The 22,906-nt window shown below is 38.2% G+C and overlaps 1 protein-coding gene and 1 pseudogene across 7 annotated transcripts in view; both read left to right on the top strand.

Annotated features, from left to right (window-relative positions):
* Nucleotides 1-22,906, top strand: part of WARS2 (tryptophanyl tRNA synthetase 2, mitochondrial) — a 133,782-nt gene that overhangs the window by 2,684 nt on the left and 108,192 nt on the right. Inside the window, exon 1 of one of the 7 annotated variants that reach the window (XM_063798067.1) lies at nucleotides 13,219-13,384. The exons of the other annotated variants lie outside the window; for them this stretch is intronic. Coding sequence (XP_063654137.1) covers nucleotides 13,364-13,384 — 21 coding nt within the window. The 5' untranslated portion in view covers nucleotides 13,219-13,363. Of the gene's footprint in view, nucleotides 1-13,218; nucleotides 13,385-22,906 lie in introns of those variants that run through there. 7 annotated transcript variants of the gene reach the window in all.
* LOC134808838 (small ribosomal subunit protein eS1-like) lies at nucleotides 9,876-13,125 on the top strand (annotated as a pseudogene).

The following is a 22,906-nucleotide window of genomic DNA, read 5'->3' as shown; positions in this document are numbered from 1 at the left end:
ACTAATAAAGTGTTGTGATTCCTAAGTTGTTTTAATGGTTTTTAGTGTTTTCTTTTTTTAAAACAAAATCTTCGGTAAAAATGTTGGCATAGGGCATCTTTGCTTATCTCAGATGCAGGCTTTTACCTCTCAAGGCCAGATGTAAACTCAAGTTGAAAATAAAACATAGGGAGAAACAGGAATAACAGCACATCACTCCATACTCATTATTGGATGTCTACAATTTATATGAAAACGGTTTATTTTGCCAGGTGTTGCCTGACAGAAAACTGTTGAAATCTGACAAGATGAGCGTAGTCATAGAGTCAGAGGAATTAAGATCTGACATGTTCTGTTTAAATGTTGATGGTATTAGGTAAATTTAAGCCTGTCATCATTGGCCAAACACAGAATCCATACTTCTTTAAGCACTAAGTCATGATTGTATTGTGCAAAGAGTGAAATATTGATGGTTAGATTTTTGCAAAAATATTTGTTATTCAGTTGAAGTATGATAAAGTGTCCACATTTTATTGCAGTTGAACATGTTTCATTATTAGCGGTTCCTAGCCTGGGTTTGGCCAGTATTCACATAATGTTCTTGCTGTTAACGATCGCTAAGTATAGCCATTAAATGAAGAATTACGCCTAAAAAAAAAAAAAAAGCGTGGTTTAAAATTTTTGACCCTGTATTTAATTCTCACAAGATTTAAATTTTTTTAATTTTAAAATAATTTTAGATTTACAGAGTTGCAAAATTAGTACAGAGAATTTCTGTATACCCTTCACCAAGCTTTGTCTTGAATAATCATAATACAGTTATCAAAATCAAGAAATTAATATTGGTACAATAATAGTAATTTAGCTACAGACTTAGTTCAAATTTCACTAGTTTTTTCACTGTCCCTTTCCTTAGTCCAAGATCAAATCCAGGGTCCCACAATGCATTTAGCTTTCATGTCTCTTCTAATGCATACATTTTCTCTTTCATGACCTTGGCACTTTTGAAGAGAACTAGTCAGTTATTTTGTAGAATGTCTCTCAGTTTAGGTTTGTCTGATTTTTCTTTGTGATTAGACTGAGGTTATGGATTTTTGGCAAGAATACCATGAAGAGATATTGTTCATAACAAGGCCTTGAGGCAGGTATTGCCACCTTATTTCAAACGTGAAGAAATAGTCTTTGGTTAAGTAACTTGCCCAATGTCACACAATGGTGGAATTAGGATGGTAAGATTTAATGTAGGCATTTCATTCCATATTTTGCAATTAGTATTTGTTATTGTAGGTTTCTGCAATGTTAATAACATTAAATTGGTGTAGTGTTCCCACTGACTTTTAGCTTTTCTCTGCCATGTATTGTTCATGCAACATGCAACATGAGCTAATCAGCATGGTATGTGTTCAAGAGCTACTACAATCATCTGGGAATTTTGCTAGTTGATTACTCTGCCAGTTTGATGAGGTTACTTCATCTCTCATGGCAAATAAAGGTGTTGCATGGATCCAGTCTAAAGCTCCTTTTAATCTCAGTCGGTGAGTCTTATTTGTTTAAAGTGCTTTTGTGGTTGGTTGCTTTTGTGAACTGACCTAGTTTATTAAAATGATAATAATATTTAAATTCTTTGCAATATAGCTTTGAGCAGCTAATGAAAACTACTGACAGTAACTGTTGAAAATATAGACGAAGGAAGAACTGTAGCTGAATGCTGAGGATTTATGCTAGCAGATAGTACGGCAGCCATGGCCTGGAAATGCTGAAGAGAGTGATGCTGCTGACCTCCAAATTCTTGCTCAGTGTATCTTTCGAATGACTGCAAGTTACAGAAGAGCTGTCTGCAGAAGCTTCTACAACTATATGTACACACACACACACAGACAAATATATATTTTTGTATAAATATATTTATACAAATTTATTTATTTATTTATTTATTTAAACATCTATTGGCCAAGCACGGTGGCTGACGCCTGTAATCCCAGCACTTTGGGAGGCCGAAGCAGGTGTATTTCTTGAGCTTAGGAATTTCAGACCAACCTGGGCAACATAGTGAGACCTTGTCTCTATAAAAAATTCAAAAAATTAGCTGGGCTTAGTGGCATATGCCTGTAGTCCCAGCTAGTCAGGAGACTGAGGTAGGAGAATCACCTGAGCCCAGGAAGGCTGCAGTGAGCAGCGATTGTGCCACTGCACAGTTAAGATCCTGTCTGAAAAACAAACAAACAAAAAAACCCCAAAACCCGTCTCTATCTATCTATCTATCTATCTATCTATCTATCTATCTAATCTATCTATCTCTATATTCCATGTCTTTCAGAAAAGGAACTAACAGCTAGTGCCTGCTATGTGCTAAAGTCTCATGGTATGTGTTATACATACTTTATCTTATTTACTTCATACAACAATTTGTAAATATTATTCATCCCATTTTATAAAAGAGGAAACTAAGATTCAGAGAGTTTAGGTAATTTTCCCAAGTCACAGAGTAAGTAAATAGCAGTGACACAGTTCAAACCTAGTCTTGCCTATGCTTTTCCCACCTTACCAGTAGTCTTTTATCAAATGAAATCTTACATGAATCCCTGTTATATAAAACAGGTAAAAGCAAAGCTTTTCTGATTTAAGAAGCAGAGGAGTATTTTTAGCCCTGCTTGTTTGATTTCCCTCTCCCCCATTACCCGCCCCACTCCACAACCCAGGGGCTCCTGAGACAGTGCCACACAATTTTGGATTTCTTAAGATGTAGTTTGAAAAATACTGCAGCTTCCATAAATATCTAAGTAAGTTTGTTGATCAGGACCACATATGATGGATGGATTATTTTTAAGGAGCTGCACCGTAAATGAGTGGTTTGAGAGTATTTACTTTGATGTGTATATATTTTATAACTACAATACAGTATTCTATTGATCTTAAGCTACATGAGAGTACATGAGATAATAGCAGTCAAACAACTTTCTTTCCTTTTCTTGCCTTCTTTCTTTTTTACAGCTTACTGCTGCCAAACATGCTGATCTTTGTGCCCAACGATAATGCTTTGGATTCAGTCTGTCACTGTTGTAACTAACCTAGCCTCTAGCCTCCTCACAGAGAACACTTATTCTAGTTCTTTTCTTGACTCTATTCTAATGCCACCATTCAAGAGTTCAAGAGTTTCTCTTCTGAAGATTACAATATGAGGCCTAAATCTTTCTCCTAAATTTCAACAGAGAAATTTACTCCTTTAGGGTAGAAGCTGCTCAGCCACACTGTGAGACCCTAGATGCCGAGAGATAATTTATAGGCACAGAGATGATATGCTGACTCCAGCTTGACTTAATTTAACTCTGCTCAGGCATTTAGTTTTCTCTCTCTACCATTTCTTAACAATATTCTATCTTTTTTTTCTCCAGTTCAGAGGCTTCACAGATTTCCTGAACTTCTCTGCTTACTGAGCATAGCAAGGTCATTTATAGGTCCTTGCACTGACCCATCACCTGAGTTCTGTTAGGTTTCTACTCATTAACCAAAATTCATCTGTAGCTTTCTTTTTTTCTTGCCACACAGTCTTCTGTTTTTTTTTTCTAGAGCTACTGCTCCATTTCTAATTGAGAAAGTCCTAATTGAACCGACTTCTGGTTGGCTAAAGAACTGTTTTTCGTTTTTGTCTTTGTTTTTTTTTTTTTTTTTTTTTGCCCCTTTGCCTCCTAAAAAGCAGAGTGAAGCCAATCTGATGTTTAATTCATGGATATTCTTACAACTTCCACTTCTACATCTTTTGCATTCTTTGTGGATGCACCAAACAGCATGCAAGAATGTCAGTTTCTCCTTCACATTCTTATCTTCATGTTCTGATTGTGACTCACTGAGGATGGAGCCCTGAATGACCTTGGTTAGGTTGCTTATTATCCCATTTTCTTGAGATGATAGGTGTAGATTTTTCAGTAAGGTAGTTGAAAGTATAAAATAAAATAACATTTACCTTGTAAAACATTTTAAAGTGGAATCTATTCTCTTTAATAATATCCTATTTTAATACAGCATTTTGTAGTTTTTCAGAATGCTTCACATTCTCATTTACTCTTGAATACAACATACAAAGTTCCTCTATTTAGCCATCAAAAATTTTTACTCGTTGATTAAACTTTTATTGTGCCTTCCCATTTTTTTTAACCAGTTTTGCAAGATGATGAATATAAAGTAAATATCAGTGTTCTTTCAAGTTTTACTTCAGTGACTATTATCCTATTTGTACTAAAATTAGTTTAATGTTTAATTCATTTTTGGGCCCTGGTCTGATAGTACCATGATAATTTCAGTTATTACTAAACATGATGATAATGGAGGTGGTGGTGATAATAACAAACATTCATTGGATGCTTACTATGTGCCAAGCATGGTTTTAAGTATTTGACATTCATTAACTCATTTAATCCTCATAACTCAATAAGGTAGGTGCTATTAGCCCTATTTTATAGATGACGATGTTGGGAGGTTAAATAACTAACCTAAGGTTACATAGCTAGCAAGTGTCAGAACCAAAATGTAAACCCAGCTAGCCTGATTCCAAACCCTGTGCACTAACTACAATGATGATAAATTCTGAAACAAAGTACACATGTTAATTTGCTGATAACTGCCTTGTAACTTTTAAATCTGTTCTATGAAAGTCACTTATATATCTTGCCATGGTGACATGTAGAGTAGAAATTATAAATCATCCTTTGTTGTTGCTATTCTTACAGTCTTGTTTGGCTCAATGAATTATGAGAAAGAAGCAAAGCTGTCTTGTAAATTTATCTCCATGTCTCTATTTGGCTACTACCACTAGGATTACCTTGTATAAAATAAGGGCTTTTAACACATGAGTCCCAAGGTGCATGTAGGAAGTTCTATTTATACACAGTCTATAGCTAAAAGGGCAACCTGCACAGAGCCCTGCAGGCAGAGGAGAGGTGGTGAGAGCTAAAGCTGATGGCTGACCAAGGGACTACTATCTAGGGTCTAGTTGGGATTTATGGCTAGAGTGCTTTCTTCAAGAAGTGGCAGAAGTACAGTCGGAAGGTGGGAAATATGAAGATAGTGTTGTGGGCCATTTCTGCAAGGGACAAGGAAGAATTTGATTCTGAAAGATTGTCCTTTGAAGGAGTTCTTAAAGAGGTCTATAATTCATTAATTATAGAGTATTAAGGTGAGTATATTAGTATATTAATTAGAATGGTGATGAGGCTTTAAAATTAGCAATATTGAACAGAATTCATTTTATACATCAAACAGGGCTTCTCATGAACTTTTTGTCATACTCCTCATGAACAGAGACTTTGCATGGAGTGTTCAACTTTATTATATGAATAAAGCCTACTCTTTATTCACCATGTTACTTTGGACCCCTTTTGGGAAGCAGGAGAATATAATAGTGAAGGGAAATGGAGCTGTTTACTCAAATCGCAGATTTGGATTCCTGTCCTCCCATGGGGAGAATGGTCTGAGCAGCCAGTTCATAAATTTGCTGGAAAAGAGAAGAGGCTTCTTGGGCTGAGGGTAAGTGTGCAGTGCGAAGTTGGAGTCCCAAGGGAGGTGTAAAGGACCAGACTGTGTGGAACTCTTGCCAGTCCTGGGGAGAGAGTCAGATTGGCCCACCGACTGGCTACTAGCTACCTGGCAAACTTTGGCTTTTCCCATGGCTGGCAACCTTCCAGCTACTCCCATGCCACTAAGCTATGAGACATCCAGACTCAATAAGTTGACTGGCTCTTCATTAAGAGGAAGTGGGGGAAAGTAGACCATGCATGACTATTTGGATCAGCCAGGCCTGGCTCTACCACCACATTTTAAATGTGATTCCAGGCAGTTTTTTGACTTCACTAAACCTCAGTTGTCTCATGTGCAACATGTTAATAATACTCCTCACATTGTAGGAATTTTATGTAGATTTGAAATCCTACCATATATAAAGTTCCTTGGCCACTGCACAGCACCTGGTAGGTCCTCCCTGCTTGATGATGACTTCTTCAATAGTATATAATTCTATCCAACAACCTTTCTCTCTTTTACTCTTATCACTCTTAGTAGGATTCTTCCCATTGCCATACTATTCTTCCCGCCCCCCACCACACCCCCTAGAATCAGTCTGACTTTGTTAATCTCCCAAAAGCAGAGCTCTAATTATGTTGTTCCCTTGCTGAGAAGCCTGTGGGGGCTTCTCATAAAGTCCAGACTTCCCACAGAACGTTTAAAACTTTGTACAGTCCGGGCCGGCGCTGTGGCTCACGCCTGTAATCCCAGCACTTTGGGAGGCCGAGGCGGGCAGATCACGAGGTCAGGAGATCAAGACCATCCTGGCTAACACGGTGAAACCTCGTCTCTACTAAAAACACAAACAAATTAGCCGGGTGTGGTGGCGGGCGCCTGTAGTCCCAGCTACTTGGGAGGCTGAGGCAGGAGAATGATGTGAACCCGGGAGGCGGAGCTTGCAGTGAGCCGATGATCGCACCACTGCACTCCAGCGTGGGTGACACGAGTGAGACTACGTCTCAAAAAAAAAAAAAAAAAAAAAAAAAAAAACTTTGCACAGTCCGGATCCAAAATACCTCGCTAGACCATTGCTATCTTACATAGATCCTTTGCCCTAGAGTTCACAAAATTTCCAAGTTTCCTCAGAGCTACTCCCTTTTACTTCCTTATTAATGCCATTACCTCTTCTTGGAAAGGCCTTTCTTCCTATCCTTATCTGTCTGTATTCTATCATTCTTTAAAAACAAAACAGAAATATGTACAGCTTTTTGCAATGTCAATTATACCACAATAAAGTGTTTTAAAACAAACAGCAACAACAAAAAAACCTCAGATATCGGTTCCAAAAACTTTGTTCTTAAGCTGGAAATGATTGCTTCCATTTTGAAATTTTATAGGACATTGTATCTCTCTTATAGAAAAAAAATACATCCTTTATATTCTGTCTCTGTTTTTAGACATTTGCTTTAAGATAGATGGAAGAGCATGCTCTTTTTCATTTAGACCTTTTGTGAATACCTCAGCAGAAAAAAGTTTAGTATGCACCATACCACAGGTGCAGCATAAGCTGCTACTCAACAGGCAGACCTCACCAGGCAGTATGTTTCTAGAGGCCACCGCCAGTCATGAAAGACAGGAAGATTTTCCTGTTGAGCCCTGGCTGTGATAACTATTTGTGTGAGAAAATGAGTTATTATAATAAAGATTTAATTCTTAAATCTTTGGCATAATAACTCTTGTTACAGAAGGAGCTCAATAAGTATTTAATGAGTGAATGAATTCAGTGAAAAAAAATCAGTGAGACAACACATGAGACAGTGCATAGCATTGTCAGCAAGGAGATTGTTGAACTTAAACCATACATTTTTGTGTGCATTTTTATTTATTTAATTACAAAAGATGTGTAATGTTTGTTGCAGTTAATAAGTGATCTTATTATTGCCCAAAGTATCCACATATTTATAAATGATTGGAAGGTCATACCAATTTTATTTCAACAATTTTCTGAGAGGGTATGAATTTCAAACTTGTCGCTTAACTGACTTTTATTGTCACTCTGGCCCTAATTGTATTTTTCACAGGTACCACTAATTATACTAGGATTTGCCACCTCTTTATATTATACTGAGGTTTGTTACATCTGTATATAGAAAAGTGTAGATAGACATACTCAAGATTGAGATGAAAAGATTTTATTTTGAGTATGGTTTTGTCTCAAAGGACTGTCTAGTTCAATAAATGTGCCATATTATCTATACAACAACTGATGTGGTTTTTGCTTTTATAATCAAGAGTATGCTTTCTTCAACTTATAAAGGAAATAAAAAGCTCATTTATTGTATTGACATTGCCTTTTTTTTTTTTCTCATTTACCCACCTTAAGTCCCATTTAAGCAACCTGTCAAACCATGCCTAGCACTTTTGCTCTGTAGATCTTGGTATGCCCTGCATAGATGGAGAGAACAGCCCTAGGTCTCACTGCACCGTTACACGATGTAGACAGGCCATTTGTAAGCTAATGCAACTTCATTTTTCTTTGCACCTTGATAAATGCAGAGAAATGTGATTCAAGCAGATTTTATATCTATATAGCCAAGGTTGTGCAAAGAATTTATATTTTCTTCTTTTAAAGTGGCCAGTGATATTATAGTAGTTGGTCAGGAAAGCTTTATTGCAATGCTTGCTTACCAAATTGTCATTACATGTTTAATAAAACCTTTAATTGTGCTATATCATATCTGTTAGAGAGAATGGGATTTCTTTTGTTTTATTTTTATTTATTTTTTATTTTTTATTTTTGAGATAGAGTATCGCTCTGTTGCCCAGGCTGGAGTGCAGTGATGCAGTCATAGCTCACTGCAGCCTTGATGTCCTGGACTCAAGTGATCCTCCTTGTGATACTCAGCTTCCTGCGTAGCTGGGGCTACAGGCACAAACCACCACATTTGGCTGATTTTTTTGTTTTTTATTAAACACAAGGTCTCACTATGCTGTCCAGTCTGATCTCGAACTCCTGGGCTCAAATGGTGTTCCTGCCTCAGCCTCCCAAAGTGTTGAGATTACAGGTGTGAACCACTCTGCCTGGCCAAGAGGATGGGTTTGATTGCGGCATCTTTCTGGTAAATCTATGTCTAACTGTATTCAAGCTGCTATAACAATATACCATAGACTGGGTATCATAAACAACAGACATTTATTTGTCACAGTTCTGGAGGCTGGGAAGTCCAAGATCAAGGTGCTGACACATCCAAGTCTGGTGAGGGCCTCCTTCCTAGTTCATTCTCTGAGATCTCTTTTATGAGGGCACTGATCACCTCCCAAAAGCCGCACCTCCTAATGCCATTACATTGGGAATTAGGTTCCAAAATATGAATTTTGGGAGGACACAAACATTCTCTTGCAGTCTGTGACTACAGTGGCCAGACATCTTGTAAAATCCAGAACCAGTTATACTTTATAACCATAAATCTTTAAAGTGTCTTTGAAATTTCAGTGTTTCAGCATCCACATGACATCTCCTGCACCATTTCTCACATTCTAAAATAGAACAAAACTTCTTTAGCAGACCATATTTCCTTAATTTTGATTGAGAATATATTAACATATCTATGACTAAAATAGAGACACAGCTTGCCCTCTTGTCTTTCTTTTCCATCTAACTAGCAGGGTTTTTGGTCAGGCTTCCATGACACCTGTCTTTTTGAAAGTCAGATGCTTACCTTTAGACCAATCATGTGGATATAAAGTCAGCCAGTTTCCATTTTGACCACAAGTTAGAAGGAATGGGGAATGAGAGGGGTGGCTCTTCAAAAACGAGTAACAAAGCCATGACCACTGATGGGATTACTGTCAGCTGAATACCATTTAAATTGCATTTTCTGCAGGGAGATCATTAAGAATAAAGCATGTACATTGTGGGGGGCGCAGGGTGGGGGTGGGAGTGGGTGGGTGGTGGGGAATGTTAAATCAAGCTTTTTTAAACTTCTCTCAGTTCAAACCCTGGGGAAAAGACCAGAGTTGAGGAATTAAAAAAGGGAGACAGAGATGGCAGAAGAATCATTAGAGTGTAGATCTAAGGATTCCGAGGGTGTAGTGAATGTCAGGAAGAAGAAATGAAGAGCAAGATAGTGACATGGTAAGATAAAGACTAAAAATTATCCATTAGAATTTAGCCTATAATCCCAGCACTTTGGGAGGCTGAGGTGAGCGGATCACCTGAGGAGTTTGAGACAAGCCTGGCCAACATACTGAAACACCATCTGTACTAAAAAATACAAAAATTACAGGCCAGTGGTTGTGGGGGCCTATAATCCCAGCTTCTCGAGAAGCTGAGGTAGGAGAATAGCTTGAACCCAGGAGGCGGAGGTTGCAGTGAGCCAAGATTGCACCACTGCACTCCAGCCTGGGCAACAGAGCAAGACTCCATCTCAAAAGAAAAAGTTAAAAAATTTAAAAACAAAGAATTTACAGTTGGTATTATCACTAAAGACATTAGCAACAAAAGCTTTAGAAGAGTTATTAGTGCAGAAGGTTAGTTACAATGAGAGAAGAGGTGAGAAAATGAGTTTTGCTCTTTTGACGATCCCGATTGAGAAGGGAGTGAGCATGTAAAGGGAGCTATAAAGAATGGCCTTACCAAAAATTTTCTTGAAGGTAAGGTCTTTTGGGATGAAAGAAACTTGAACATGACCATTAGAGCAAGTAAAGATAGAGAGATTGACAATACAGGAAAGAGATGGAAAGAAATGGGAAAAATTGTAGTCCAGAGCGAATGATTGAACACTAGGAGAGTGAGAGAAAGGTAGAGGTAGGTGTGGGTCTAGGTAAGTTTGCTGAGAATAGTGTGGGAAATCGAGGAGCTCCAAACCCTGTTGAGCATCATTCTCTCAGATGGCTTTAGTCCTGAGGTGATGGTATAGGTTAGTGGGTTTGTATATGGGTTCTGCAATAAGTCTCCTTGCATTCAAACCAAAGTTCTTCCACTCAATAAATGGGTATCCTTGAGCAAGTTACTGAGCCTCTCTGTACCTCATTTTCATTTATAACATCGATAAGAACATCGAGAGAAAAGCTTGAGCTAGACTGCCAGGATTTGGAGCTAGTAAGCTCTACTGCTTACTGGCAGTGTGACCTTGTGCAGTTGCTTGATTTTTCTGTGCCTTAATTTTTTTTCATCTCTAAAACAGAGACAGTAATAGTATCTACCTCAGTTTTTGGCTCTGAGCAGCACCATGGCGATTGGAAAGAACAAGCGCCCTATGAAAGGCGGCAAAAAGGGAGCCAAGAAGAAAGTGGTCGATCCGTTTTCGAAGAAGGATTGGTATGATGTGAAAGCACTTGCTATGTTCAATATAAGAAATATTGGAAAGATGCTAGTCACCAGGACCCAAGGAATCAAAATTGCATCTGATGGCTTTGAGGTTTGTGTGCTTGAAGTGAGTCTTACTGATTTGCAGAATGATGAAGTTGCATTTAGAAAATTCAAGCTGATTACTGAAGATGTTTAGGGCAAAAACTGCCTAACTTCCATGGCATGGATCTTACCCATGACAAAATGTGTTCCATGGTCAAAAAATGGCAGACAATGATTGCTTCATCTGTTCTGTGTTGGTTTTACTAAAAAATGCAACAATCAGATACGGAAGACCTCTTATGCTCAGCACCAACAGGTCCTCCAAATCCGGAAGAAGATGATGGAAATCATGACCTGAGAGGTACAGACAAATGACTGGAAAGAAGTGGTCAATAAGTTGATTCCAGACAGTATTGGAAAAGACATAGAAAAGGCTTGCCAATCTATTTATCCTCTCTGTGATGTCTTCGTTAGAAAAGTAAAAATGCTGAAGAAGCCCTAGTTTGAATTGGGAAAACTTATGGAGCTTCATGGTGAAGGTAATAGTTTTGGAAAAGCCACTGGGGACAAGACAGGTGTTAAAGTTGAACGAACTGATGGATATGAACCACCAGTCCAAGAATCTGTCTGAAGTTCAGACTTTTAATAGTGGCAAATAAAAAGTCCTATTTGTGAAAAAAAAAATAGTATCTACCTCAGAGTGTTACCATGAGTGTGAGAATTCAATCAGTTAATATTTGTAACGATGTAGAACAGTGCTAGGCACACTGTAGGTATTATGTAAGTTTTTAAAAAGGGTTTTATAAGCAGGGTTGAGAGCTTAATTGAAATCAGAAATTGTAAATTAGATTTGAAACAAAATTCTGCATTATTTTGAGATTTTTTTTTTTCAAAACTGCTCAGCTATTAAGGGGTATAAGTGAAGAATGAGTTCTTTAGCCTTGATCCAGGATTGGAGTTTTTGTCTTGGCTATTGGGACACTATGGCAAGGGGAGTTGAGGTTGCTCGGGAGAACATAGTCCAAGTGATGACCATGGGGCCAGGCTGGGTAGAGAAGAAGAGAAGACAGGTAGGGAGTGCTGTATCAGCAAAAAATGGAAAAATCAGAGTCTGTAATTTCTAAATAAGCTTGAAGATATAGTGGGAATTAAAGGATGAAAGAGTTAAAAGGTAGAAGGTTGCAGACTGAGTAGAATATTGACATTTATGATTTCAAAAATGGAGAAATTCTGTGTCATGGCAAGGCCCAGGGTATAACATGGGAATAAAGGATTGAGGTTGAGGAGATCCAACAAATGTATTGAATGCTAGTGTATTGGATGGGTAGTCTACCTGATAATTGAACTCTCTTGGAGAACAGAATTTGACGCAGAGAGACAGCCAGCTTCCTAATCCTTTAATCAGTTTAGAAGAGTATTCAAGAGGTGGAAAGATAATAACAGAGGCCTGAATAAGTGTAAATATCTACTCTCCTCTCATTTATGTAGTCATGTAAAACTTTTTGGACCCATTGTCTCCTGAATGATTAAAAGACCCTGTTCAGTGGAGGATTATTTGAATATGTCACCTGGTGAATTCTGTCCTCATCTCTAATTCATGAGAGTAATAAGGTTGTGAGTATTTTATAGTATTGATTCATTCAACAAATATTTATTGAGTACTTATTATATGGTAGGTATTGGAGATAGACTAGTGAAAAGCAGAAATCTTAAATTCTAGTAGGAGAGACAGGCAAAAAGTAATTAAGATATATAGTATGTTAGATAATAGTGATATGGAGAATAAAACAAAACAAAGCAGGAATCAGGAGGTGGGGACTGCCAAAGGGTATCACAGTTGTAAATTAGGTGGTCAGCAGAGGCCCCCAAGAAGGTGACTTTTAATGGAAGACCTGAAGGTGGTGAGAACATGTACAAAGTAGACATCTGAGGGAAGAGGATGCCAGGAAGAGGAAAGAAGAATGGAAAAGCCATGAGGTGGGGGCTAAACTGTCATGTTTGAAGACCAGCATAGAGGCCAGTATGGCTGCAGGAGAGTGAGCATTTTCTGTAACAAATGCTATATAGCACTTACTATGTGTTGGATACTTTTCTAAATACTTCACAAGCATTAACTCATTTAATTCTTGTAACAGCCCTATAAGACGTTACAGATGAGAATCTGTGAAACAGATGTTAAGTAACTTGTCACACAAGCAACAGAATGCACACAGCTAACAACGGTGAAGAGCCAGGGCCTTAACCTTGGGGTGGTTTGCATTATGCTGTTTATTATAGTAATAGTATACGAAGTCAGATGGCTAACAGGAGGGTGGACGTGGGGAGGTCAGTTGTATAGTACCTTAGAATAAATTGTAAAGACTTTGGCTTTTTCTGGGATTAAACTGGGAAGTCATGGGAAGGTTTTGTGTGGGAAAATAACCTGATCTGATGTAAGTTTTAAAGTCTCACTCTGGTTATCATGTTAAAAATAGAATATAGAGGAACAAGAGTAGAAGCAAGGAGACCAAGTAAGAGGCTACAGGATTCAAGCAAGAGATGATGGTGGCTTGGACTACGGTGAGTGGTGAAGATGGTTTCATGAGGCATGATCAGGTTCTGGATATTTATTTTATTTTTATATTTTATTTCATGTCATTTCATTTCATTTCATTTCATTCCAATTTTTGAGACAGAGCCTCACTCTGTCACCCAGGCTGGAGTGCAGTGGCACTATCTCGGCTCACTGCAACCTCCACCTCCTGGGTTCAAGCGATTCTCCTGCCTCAGCATTCCAAGTAGCTGGGACTACAGGCGCACACCATACCTGGCTAATTTTTGTGTTTTTAGTAGAGACAGGGTTTCACTATGTTGGTCAGGCTGGTCTCGAAATCCTGAGCTCAAGTGATCTGCCCACCTTGGCCTCCCAAAGTGTTGGGATTACAGGCATGAGCCACCATACCTGGCCATGGATATTTATTTTAAAGGTAGAGCAAATAAGATTTTCTGACTAATTAGATGGAGGATGAAAGAAACAAAAGAGTCAATGATGATTCCAAAGTTTCTGGCCAGAGCAACTGGAAGAATGAATTTGCAATTTACTGAGACACAAAATAATGCAACAGTAACACGATTTTGGGAGGGAAGATCAGGGGTTATCAGGAGTTAAGTTTTAGGCAAATTGAGTTTAGATGCTTCGTGAACATATAAGTGGAAATGTCAGGTAGGCAGTTAGATATGTGAGACCAAAGCTCAGGAGAGAGGTATAGATGGAGATGTACATTTGAGAGTCCTTAGTATAGACTGTGCTGAAAGCCTTGAGATAAGGTGTAATTATCTGTGCAGTAGGTTTAGAAAGAGAAGAGAAGAGAGGAGAGGAGGGGAAGGAGGGAGGGGAGGGGTGGTTCAAGTACTAAGCCTGTGAACATTCCAACATTAAGAGGTTGGGATGATGAGAACCAGACAAGATAGTATTATCCAGATAGGTAAAAGATGAGGAGGAAGTGGTAACATGCTGGAAGCCAAGTTAGGAAAATGTTTTATAGACTAACATTAACGTGTGTGTATGTGTGTTTGCATGCACACAAGTGCATGCTCTTGCACACAGTCAAAAACACCCTCCCCTCCCTGACACACACATATCTTATATGTACATGGAATGATAAGGAGTATCAACTACTTTTCTTCCCTGATTAACATAGTCTCTACTTGCAGGCAGATTTAATTGGGAAGCCAAATTATTACGTAAGATAGCTTGATGGGTATGGAATCAGAGCAAAGGGAGTTCATTGAAGCACCTCATTCGCTAGGGTAATCAAGCTATCATTACCCAAAGATCCATCTCCAGTATGGGACACACGTGTTCCTTGGGCAACACATTGCTGGCCTGTGCCATAGTGCCAATTGACTTGGGCAGTTCTTTAAAACACAAGGCCAAAGTTTTCCCAGTAGAGCTTCTTTTTTAAAGTTTCCACCCTTCAAGGGAACATATTCTTTCTTTAGATATGTCAATGTGCCTAACTTTGTTTCTATAAGTGTATTAAGTCTTGTCCTCAGAGTTCTTAACACTTTTTGATGGGGAAGGGTGTGGTCACTATTTCCTTTGATTAAAATGTGGATCTTCTATCTTGAAAAATGCGTATATGCATTCTCAAAACTGTATACAGTTTCACAAGTTAATAAACCCAAGTTAAGAACTCCTACATTTTTTTCCTATCAGAGAGCTGATTTTTTCTTCTCAATTTCTCTTACTTCTCTTTTTTTTCTCCATCACCCCCCTCGCACCCATTTCCCCAAGTCCCCAGAGTCCATTCTATCATTCTTATGCCATTGTGTCTTCGTTGCTTAGTTCCCACTTGTGAGAACATACTATGTTTGATTTTCCCATTCATAAGTTACTTCACTTAGAATAGTGGTCTCCAACTTCATCCAGGTTGCTGTGAATGCCATTATTTAATTCCCTTTTATGGCTGAGTAGTATTCCATGGTATATATGCCACACTTTCTTTACCCACTTGGTTGATGGGCATTTAGGCTGGTTCCATATTTTTGCAATTGTGAATTGTGCTGCTATAAACATGTGTGTCTACATATCTTTTTCATATAATCACTTATTTTCCTCTGGGCAAATACCCAGTAGTGGGATTGCTGGATTGAATGGTCATTCTACTTTTAATTCTTTAAGGAATCTTCATAGTGTTTTCCATAGTGGTTGTACTAGTTTACATTCCTACCAGCAGTGTAAAACTGTTCCTTCTCACCACATCCATGCCAACATCTATTACTTTTTGATTTTTAAATTATGGCCATTCTTGCAGGAGTAAGGTGGTATCACATTGTGGTTTTGATTTGCATTTAGCTGATAATTAGTAATATTGAGCATTTTTCCATGTGCTTGTTGGCCGTTTGTATATCTTCTTTTGAGAATTGTCTATTCATGTCCTTAGCCCACTTTTTGATGGGATTGATTGCTTTTTTCTTGCTGATTTGTTTGAGTTCTTTGTAGATTCTGGATATTAGTCCTTTGTCAGATATATAGATTCTGAAGATTTTCTTCCATACTGTGAGTTGTCTGTTTACTTTGCTGATTATTGCTTTTGCTGTGCAGGCACTTTTTAGTTTAATTAAGTCCCATCTATTTGTCTTGGTTTTCATTGCATTTGCTTTTGGGCACTTGCTCATGAATTCTTTGCCTAGGCCAGTTTCTAGGAGAATTTTTCTGATGTTATCTCCTAGAATTTTTAGGTTTGAGGTCTCAGATTTAAGTCTTTGATCAATCTTGAGTTGATTTTTGTATAAGGTGAGAGATGAGGATCCAGTTTCATTATTCTATATGTGGCTTGCCAATTATCCCAGCACCATTTGTTGAATAGGGTGTCCTTTCCTAACTTTATGATTTTGTTTGCTTTCTTGAAGATCAGTTGGCTGTAAGTATTAAGCTTTATTTCTGGGTTCTCTATTCCTTTCCATTGTACTACGTGCCTGTTTTTATACTAGTACTGTGCTGTTTTGGTAATTATAACCTTGTAGTATAGTTTGAAGTTGGGTAATGTGATGCCTCCAGATTTGTTCTTTTTGCCTAGTCTTGCTTTGGCTATGTGGGCTTTTTTTTTTCTTACATATGAATTTTAGGATTGTTTTTTCTAGTTCTGTGAAGAGTGTTGGTGGTATTTTGATGGGAATTGCATTGAATTTATAGATTGCTTTTGGCAGTATGGTCATTTTTACAATATTGATTCTACCCATTCATGAACATGGGATGTGTTTCCATTTATTTGTGTCATCTATGATTTCCTTCAGCAGTATTTCAACGTTTTCCTTGTAGAGCTCTTTCACCTCTTTGGTTAGGTATATTCCTAAGCATTTTATTTTATTGCAGCTGTTGTAAAAGGGGTTGAGTTCTTGATTTGATTCTCAGCTTGATTGCTATTGGTGTATAGCAGTGCTACTGATTTATGTACATTGATTTTGTATCTGAAACTTTACTGAATTCATTTATTAGATCTAGGACCTTTTTGGATGAATCTTTGGGTTTTCTAGGTATGTGATCATTTCATTGCCAAAGAGCAACAGTTTGACTTCCTCATTACCAATTTGGATGCCCTTTATTTCTTTCTCTTGTCTGATTGCTCTGGCCAGGGCTTCCAGTACTATGTTGAATAGAATTGGTGAAAGTGGGTATCCTTGTCTTATTCCAGTTCTCAGAGGAAATGCTTTCAACCTTTCCCCATGCAGTATAATGTTGCCTGTGGGTTTGTCATAGATGGCTTTTATTACCATAAGATATATCTCTTCTATGCTAATTTTCCTAAGGGTTTTAATCATAAAGGAATGTTAGATTTTGTCAAATGTTTTTTCTGCATCTGTTGAGATGATCATATGATTTTTGTTTTCATTTCTGTTTGTGTGGTATATCATTACATTTATTTACTTGTGTATGTTAAACCAACCCTGCATCCCTGGTATGAAACCCACTTGATCATGGTCGATTATCTTTTTGATATTGTGTTGAATTCAGTTAGCTATAGAAGATTTTTGCATCTATGTTCATCAGGGATATTGGTCTGTAGTTTTCTTTTTTTGTTATGTCCTTTCCTGGTTTTGGTATTAGGGTAATGATGTTTTCATAGAATGATTTAGGGAGGATTCCATCTTTATCTTTTGCAATAGTTTCAGTAGGATTGGTACTAATTCTTCTTTGAATGTCTGATAGAATTCGGCTGTGAATCCATCTGGTCCTGCACCTTTTTTTGTTGGCAATGTTTTTTATTACTGTTTCAATCTCATTACTTGTTATTTTTTTAAAGAGTTTTTGTTTCTTCCTGGTTTAATCTAGGAAGTTTGTATATTTCCAGGAATTTATCCATCTCCTCTAGGTTTTCTAGTTTATGCACATAAAGGTGTTCATAGTAGTCTTGAATTGTCTTTTGTATTTCTGTGGTGTCAGTTGTAATATCTCCCATTTCATTTCTAATTGAGCTTATTTGGATCTTCTTTCTTCTTGGTTAATCTCACTAATGTGTATCGATTTTGTTTATCTTTTCAAAGAACCAGCTTTTTGTTTCATTTATCATTTGTATTTTTGTTTGTTTCAATTTCATTTAGTTCTGCTCTGATCTTTGTTATTTTTCTTCTGCTGGGTTTGGGTTTGGTTTGTTCTTCTTTCTCTAGTTCCTTGAAATGTGACCTTAGATTGTCTATTTGTGTTCTTTCAGACTTTTTGATGCAGGCATTTATTACTGTGAACTTTTCTCTTAGCACTGCTTTTGCTATATTCCAGAGGTTTTGATTGGTTGTGCCGCTATTATCATTCAGTTCAAATAATTTTTTAATTTCCATCTTTATTTCATTGTTGACCCAAGGATCATTCAGTAACAGATTATTTGATTTGCATGTATTTGTATAGTTTTGAGGGTTCCTTTTGGAGTTAATTTCCAGTATTATTCCACTGTGGTCTGAGAGAGTACTTGATATAATTTCAATTCTCTTAAATTTATTGAGATGTGTTTTGTGGTCTATCATATGGTCTATCTTGGAGGATGTTCCATGTGCTGATGAAAAAATGTATATTCTGCAGTTGTTGGGTAGAATGTTCTATAAGTATCTGTTAAGTCAGTTTGTTTTAAAGTATAGTTTAAGTCCATTTTTTCATTGTTGACTTTCTGTCTTGATGACCTGTCTAGTGCTGTCAGTGGAATATTGAAGTTCCCCACTATTATTGTGTCTATCTCATTTCTTAGGTGTAGTAATAATTGTTCTATAAATTTGGGAGCTCCAGTGTTAGGTGCATATATATTTAGGATTGTGATATTTTCCTGTTGGACTAATCCTTTTATTATATAATGTCTCTGTTTGTCTTTTTTAACTGTTGTTACTTTAAGGTATGTTTTGTCTGATATAATAGCTACCCCTGCTCACTTTTGGTGTCCATTTGCATGGAATATCTTTTTTCCACTCCTTTACTTTATGTGAGTCTTTACGTGTTAGGTGAGTCTCTTGAAGACACTAGATACTTGGTTGGTGAATTCTTATCCATCCTCCCATTCTGTATCTTTTAAGTGGAGCATTTAGGCCATTTACATTCAACATTAGTATTGAGATGTGAGGTACTGTTTTATTCATCATGCTAGTTGTTGCCTGAATACCTTGGGTTTTTAAAAATTGTGTTACTTTTTTATAGGCCATGTGATGTTTATGCTTTAAGGAGGTTCTATTTTGGGGTTTTGTTTCAAGATTTATGACTCCTTTTAGCAGTTCTTGTAGTGCTGGCTTGGTAGTGGTGAATTCTTTCAGCAGTTGTTTGTCTGAAAACAGCTTTATCTCTCCTTCATTTCTGAAACTTAGTTTTGCTGGATGTAAAATTCTTGGCTGATAATTATTTTGTTTAAGGAGGCTAAAAATAGGACCCCAGTCCCTTCTGGCTTGCAGGGTTTCTGCTGAGAAATCTGCTGTTAATCTGATAGGTTTTCCTTTATAAGTTACCTGATGCTTTTGCTTCACAGCTCTTAAGATGTTTTCTTTCGTCTTGACTTTAGATAAACTGATGACTATGTGCCTAGGTGATTATGTTTTTGTGATGAATTTCCCAGATGTTCTTTGAGTTTCTTAAATATGGATATCTAGATCTCTAGCAAGACCAGGGAAGTTTTACTTGATTATTCCCTCAAATAAGTTTTCATAACTTTTAGATTGCTCTTCTTCCTCAAGAACACCAATTACTCTTAGGTTTGGTCATTTAACATAATCCCACATTTCTTAGAGGCTTTGTTCATTTTTAAAATTCTTTTTTCTTTGTCTTTGTTGGATTGGGTTAATTCAAAAGTTTTGTCTTTGAGCTCTGAAGTTTTTTCTTCTGCTTGTTCAATTCTATTATTAATACTTTTCAGTGTGTTTTGCTTTTCTTTAAATGTGTCTTTTATTTCCAGAAGTTGTGATAGTCTTTTCTTTACCATATCTATTTATCTGGGAACTTTTTCATCCATATCCTGTATTTTTTAAAATTTATTTAAGTTGGTTTTCACCTTTTTCTGGTGCCTCTTTGCTTAGCTTAATAATCAACCTTCTGAATTATTTTTCTGGCAATTCAGAGATTTCTACTTGGTTTAGAGCCATTGCTGAAGAGCTAGTGTGATCTTTTGTGGGTGTTATAGAACCTTGTTTTGTCACATTACTAGAATTACTTTTCTGGTTCCTTCTCATTTGGGTAGACTGTTTCAGTGGAAAGATATGGAACTCAAGGGCTGCTGTTCAGGTTCTTTGGTCCCACAGGGTGGTCCATTGATGTGATGCTCTTCCCGTTTCTCTAGGGATAGGGCTTCCTGAGAGCCAGACTGCAGTTATTGTTATTGCTTTTCTGGGTCTAGCTACCCAGTGGGGCTACCAGGATCCAGGCTAGTGCTGTAAAGAGTCCTGTGATGTGACCCATCTTCAGTTCTCCCAGCTGTGGATACCAGCACCTGCTCTGGTAAAGGTGGCAGGGGAGTGAAGTGGACTCTCTGGAAGTCCTCGGTTGTAGTTTCGTTTAGTGCACCAGTTTTCTTGAATACTGGTTATGCTCACAGTGAAGTTGTCACGTGAACAGACTCAGGACCTCTGGTTAGCCAGGGTGGAATTAGCTGTTGTTTTCTCTTTCTTTGGAGCAGGGTTGTTCTGCTATTAGTTGAATTGGTTGGCCTCCAGCCAGAGGTGGCACAGAGTGCCAGCTGCAATAGTAGAAGGGGGATATAGTCTTGCCCTACATTGGCCAGGATGAGTACTCAGGTTTCTCAGGTGATGGGCAGGGCCATGGAGCTCCCAAGAGATTATGTCTTTTGTCTTTGGCTACCAGGGCCAGTAGAGACAAACCATCAGGTGGGTGCAGGGTTAGGCAAGTCTGAGCTCAGACTCTCCTTAGGTGGGGCTTGCTGCAGCCACTATGGGGGATGGAGGGGTGGTTCTCAGGCCCATCGAGTTATGTTCCCAGGGAGATTATGGCTGCCTCTGCTGTATCATACAAGTCACCAGACAAGTGGGGGAAAGCTGGCAGTGACATGCCTCACTCCACTCCCATGCAGCCAGCAAGGCCATTCTCACCTTCACCGTGCCTCCCTAACTGCACTGAGTTTATATCCAGGCAGCAGGAGAACAGGGCTGAGATCTTGCCTTAGCCTAAAAGCCTCCCAGCTGAGAAAGCAAGCAGGGCTCTCAGTCCTTACCTCCCTGCCTGCCTGAACCTTTGGCTGTGACTTCTGTGTTTGTATCTGCACTTCCTGTTCATTCCTCTCTACTCCTCTGCCCTGGATTCTACTTAGGGAAGTTCGTGCTCGGTTGAAATTATTACAGAGTTCAGCTAGGAGCTTCCCTTAGCCTGTGGCCTCTCCCCAGTTCCACTGGCTGCATTTCCTTCTCCAAGGACCTCTGTGAGATAACGCCAGGAATGGCTTCCCTGGGGCTTGAGCTGAAGACTGGGAATGCTTACAGGGCTCTTTCTGCTACTTGTACTTTTATATTTCACTTAGCTCCCTAAATCCATTTCAGCTCTAAGTGTGGTTAAATCCTCCCGCGATCTGGATTTTTAGGTTCCCCAGTGAGGATGTGTGCTCAGAGGCTTTTTCCCCCTTTCACACTTTGGGAACTCACAGTTTTTTGGCTATCTTGTGGCATTTGCAGCAGAAAGCCACTTCTTTCAAAGGGTCTGTGAATTTTTTCAGTTTTCCTGGTATATTCCTGCGATGGTTCTTGGAGCCAAAGTTCACAATGTGAGTCTTCAGACACTGTTCTGTTCTTTCTAAGTGGGAGCTGCACATTAGTCCTGTCTCTTACCTGCCATTCTTTTTTTCTCCCTAACAACTCCTACTTTAAGTTGACTTATCTTTGTTTTACGGAAGAACCCGGAAGGTAAACGTATTTATTTCTTTCAAATGCTGAGCCCCCCCTCCTCAATGTTGCCTCCTCCACTTACTAACTATACTTACTCCACTTACTAACTACAAAGCTGGTTTTATGCTGTATACCACAGGACTTTTATGTGAATAGGTATTTCTGGTATGATAGAAAGTCAAATCTTCAATAAGTAAAGTCTGGGAGAATGAAGCAGACTTTATATCATATTCCTTACTATACAAATGTACTTAGAGTGAAGGTCTAGTGTATGCTTACACAATAGCGCAAACGCATAATGCTTATGCTAGTCAATTCTGAAATCAGCCTTTAGTGAGGGTATGAGAGTCTTTCTATAAGACAATGCTGCCTAAACATTTGGGAACACACACACACACTTGGTTAATGTTTTGAAGGAAATAGTGGAAGAGTAAAAATATTTGCCTGAAGGGAGAGAAAAATGCTTTCCAGAATATTAACAGTAACACCCATCTGAACTTCACAGAAAGTGTCATGGGTGTCAGTGATTAGAACTCATCAGATATGTGGCTGTCCTTTTCAACCAGAAGATCGATTTGAACCAGATTACCACATTCATGGTTTAGTTTTGAAGAGAGAAAGAAAGAGAGAGAAAACTAATTATTTGTCTCTTTGTTCAAAGGCCTTTTTGTATTGTATATCCCTGAAAAGCTCATAGGGGAGCCAGCCTTCACATCCATTAAGGTTAGCCCTGAAACTGTTGAATTTGATCTCTTCCATTTGCCATCTGGATACAGTAGAGAAAAAGCTATGCTACATTGGGTTGCTGGACACTATCCAGAAAATAACATGTCAGGGCATCAAAGGCTTGAGGCACTTGGTCCAGTCTGTCTAATGATCACAGGCAGGGTCTGCTCTCCAGTTTTGTAATATGTTTTATTTTTTCAGTGACAATATATATCCCAGCAAAATAGATCACAAGGGTTACTGCCAACTTGTCAAAGCTAGGATACTTCCATCATAGACTTCAAAAAAAGACCATATTTTAATTGGGCAAAGCTCGATTGCCACAACTGAGGAAGCTCCATCGCCCTTTATCCTAGTCTATCCCCTTTCTTATAGACAGCACTTACTGCAAGAAGGATTCTAATTCATAGATTGTTTCATCCCATCCCCAAGTCCCAAATTTAAAATGTCATTAATATTGACACTATTTAAAATTGTATTAATTATCCTGTTTGTAAGTGGGCCTAGTATCTGGCTAGT

The sequence above is a fragment of the Pan troglodytes genome, chromosome 1 (genome assembly GCF_028858775.2).
Source record: "Pan troglodytes isolate AG18354 chromosome 1, NHGRI_mPanTro3-v2.0_pri, whole genome shotgun sequence".
Taxonomy (NCBI): Eukaryota; Metazoa; Chordata; class Mammalia; order Primates; family Hominidae; genus Pan; species Pan troglodytes.
This window is presented reverse-complemented; position numbering and strand designations above follow the sequence as displayed.